This window comes from Pyrus communis, chromosome 6, assembly GCF_963583255.1.
Source record: "Pyrus communis chromosome 6, drPyrComm1.1, whole genome shotgun sequence".
In the NCBI taxonomy this organism is placed as follows: domain Eukaryota; kingdom Viridiplantae; phylum Streptophyta; class Magnoliopsida; order Rosales; family Rosaceae; genus Pyrus; species Pyrus communis.
This window is the reverse complement of record NC_084808.1, coordinates 22,452,579-22,455,547: the sequence shown is the minus strand read 5'-3', so window position 1 is coordinate 22,455,547 and position 2,969 is coordinate 22,452,579. Positions and strand designations below refer to the sequence as shown.

Genomic DNA, 2,969 nt, shown 5'->3' with positions numbered 1-2,969 from the left:
TTATTATTGTTATTAGTCACATATTGTTGAATACTCTATATATATTTTTTTTTTAGTAAATTGTCATTAGCATTTTAAAAATTTTATTTGGCACTCTACACATTTTATAATTAGAAAAAAAATATGTAGAATAAAAATTTTGAAATGCTAATAACAATTCCGTTTTTTTATTTGCTATTTTAAAATGGTTTGAATTGAATTTGGCGGAACCGTGTCTCCTGCTGTAGTATCTACTTTGGTTTCCATTGGAATAATACATCTTGTTTGTATTGTGACTTGTACTATAAAGTAATAGAAATCTGAATTCAAATTTTTAAAACGTGTTTGCCTGACGGTGGACCTTACTTTTCACGCACGGCTACCAAAATATGACCAAACTCACCATTATTCATTTGAGAAATATTAAAGGAAATTATCTAAAAGTTGTTGAAAAGTCTGAAGGCAATGAATGCCCACATAGTATGTTAGCAGAATTCTTCAGCATGGGTAGAAGTTTTCAATGCCCATGCAAAGTGAAAGTTGAATATGAAATTGTATTGTCAGAGGACGTGTTATAAGTTTCAACATGCAGTTAATGCGTCAGTTTGGAGTTGCTCTATAAATAGAGCACTCCGCATGTTTTCATGTAACAGAAAATATAAGAAGAAGCAAAACAAGAGAGAAATATCAGTAACATCATCTATTCCTCTGCCTTTTATTTGTTATCCTCTTGTGCTATAGTTTTAGTGTGGCATTTTACATCTACCTTGCACCTACCATTAAAAAGGTTATTCCTCTAACTTTGACCTTTTTATAACACGTTATCAGCACGAGTCTCTAAATATAATTATTCTCTCATCTCTCTTCGTCGAACGAACGAAAGAAAGAAAAAATGTTTCCTTTAAGGTTTTTACTGTTCATCTTCTTCCTCTGCCTTAACTGCGCCGTATACCCTCGCGACGAACTGTTTGCTCCATGCCTGCTCTTAGTTCTCAATCTAACGGTTACATACATCTTTGATTACTTGTTTGGTGTAGAGATTGATTACTAACCCAGTATTTATTTATGTTAATTTTACTGCAATCCAAGATGGTGCGGTACAATCGCCCATCTTGAACTGCAAATTTATTCTTACTGTGATCCAAGACGGTGCGGTATCATCGCCTATCTTGGATTGCAGATTTAATTTTACTGCAAATGTTAGGTGGAGCGGTATAATCGCCCACCCTACCCTGCATATTCGAATTTACCTGCTGTTTAATTTCATTGCAATTTTATGTGGTGCGGTATAATCGCCCACGTTGCTCTGCATATTTAATTTTCCTGTTACTTGAGTGGTGCGGAATAATCGCTCATTCTATATTACATTATTTCAATGAGAATGGTGCGGTACGATCGCCCTCCTCATTCACCCTGAAAATCTCGAGTCAAAAGTTTCGAGTGCTTATCATTTTGGCCTGAAGATGAAAATGAAAAATTTGTAAGAACCAGAAGTTCTAACATCATATTCCTCTAGGAATACATATTATTGCAAGTTCTTACACATCTCATTTTCTTTTAGAAAAGAAAATGGCGAACTTGGCGAAGCTTGAATTTGCTGCCCTGGATATTACCAGGAAGAATTACCTGACCTGGGTACTGTATACCAAGATCCATCTGGAAGCAGGGAATCTTGGAGATACCATCAGGGAATAGAGCAACTCATCATCTCAAGATCGGGCAAAGGCCATGATTTTCATTCGCCGCCATCTTGATGAGGCGCTAAAGAGTGAGTACTTAACGGTTGAAGATCCGTTAGCTCTCTGGAATGCCTTGAGAAACAGATACAATCACCAGACAACGGTGATTCTTCCAAGGGCCCGCTATGAGTGGACTCATCTGAGGATTCAAGACTTCAAGTCAGTGGCAGAATACAATTCTGCATTGTTCAGAATTACCTCTCAGATGAAGCTCTGTGGGGATATTATTACTGAGGAGCATATGCTGGAAAAGACTATCAGCACATTTCATGCCTCCAACGTGCTCCTGCAGCAGCAGTATAGAGCGCGAGGCTACACTGAGTACAACCAGCTGATATCTGCGCTCTTAGTAGCTGAACAGAATGATGAGCTCCTGATGAAAAACCATCATTCCCGACCTACTGGATCTGCACCATTCCCAGAAGTGAATGCTGCTTCCCTCGAAGTGAACGCCACATCCTCTGGTGGTGATAATCATAAACGAGGACGTGGCCACAAGCGAGGTCGATGGAATAGGAAAGGCAAGAACCATGGAGTTCAGTTTCACAACCAGGTTCCGAGGCATAATTCAGGCTCGAGCTTCAAAAATGCGAATCGCCACAAAGGCAAAGCTCATATGAACAATGCTCTTAGAAACTCTGAAGGAGTCTGCCATAGGTGTGGTGGCAATGGGCATTGGGCGCGTACTTGTCGTACCCCAAAACATCTAGTGGATCTGTATCAAGCCTCCCTCAAGGAGAAGGGTGTCGAGACCAATTTTCTCGACCAGGCTAGACCAATGAATATACCTGATCCAGTGTTTGACTTATCAGGGCAGTTGAACACAACACATCTAGATGTTCCAGACTTTATTGTGGAAAGGGAAAATGAAGTATACCGGTCCAATTGAATCATTGCTGTACTTTTATTATGCTGAACTTGTAGTATTTCAGATTCAATAAAAGTGGCATGTAAATTTCTTGTTATAACTTGCTTTTAACTATGATTCTCTTACTCAGAGACCATGGATAAAAACTGTGGTTATTCTCAGAACATGAGAAATGGCGGAGATATTTGTCTTTCAGACAGTGCAACCACACATACAATACTTCGTGATCGAAAGTATTTCTCAAACTTAAAACTTACAAGAGTAGGGGTAACAACAATATCAGGACCTTTAGATGTAATTGAAGGTTCAGGGCAAGCCCAAATTATGTTACCAAATGGAACAATATTGTCCATACAGAATACATTGTATGCTACTCGATCTAC

The 2,969-nt window shown here is 38.7% G+C and overlaps 1 protein-coding gene across 1 annotated transcript; it reads left to right on the top strand.

Annotated features, from left to right (window-relative positions):
- The first annotated feature begins 1,707 nt into the window (after positions 1 to 1,707).
- LOC137736251 (uncharacterized) lies at positions 1,708 to 2,755 on the top strand. The gene is made up of 2 exons (XM_068475557.1): positions 1,708 to 2,142; positions 2,717 to 2,755. The coding sequence occupies exons 1-2, from the start codon at positions 1,708 to 1,710 to the stop codon at positions 2,753 to 2,755; spliced, it is 474 nt and encodes a 157-aa protein (XP_068331658.1).
- The last annotated feature ends 214 nt before the right edge of the window (positions 2,756 to 2,969 follow it).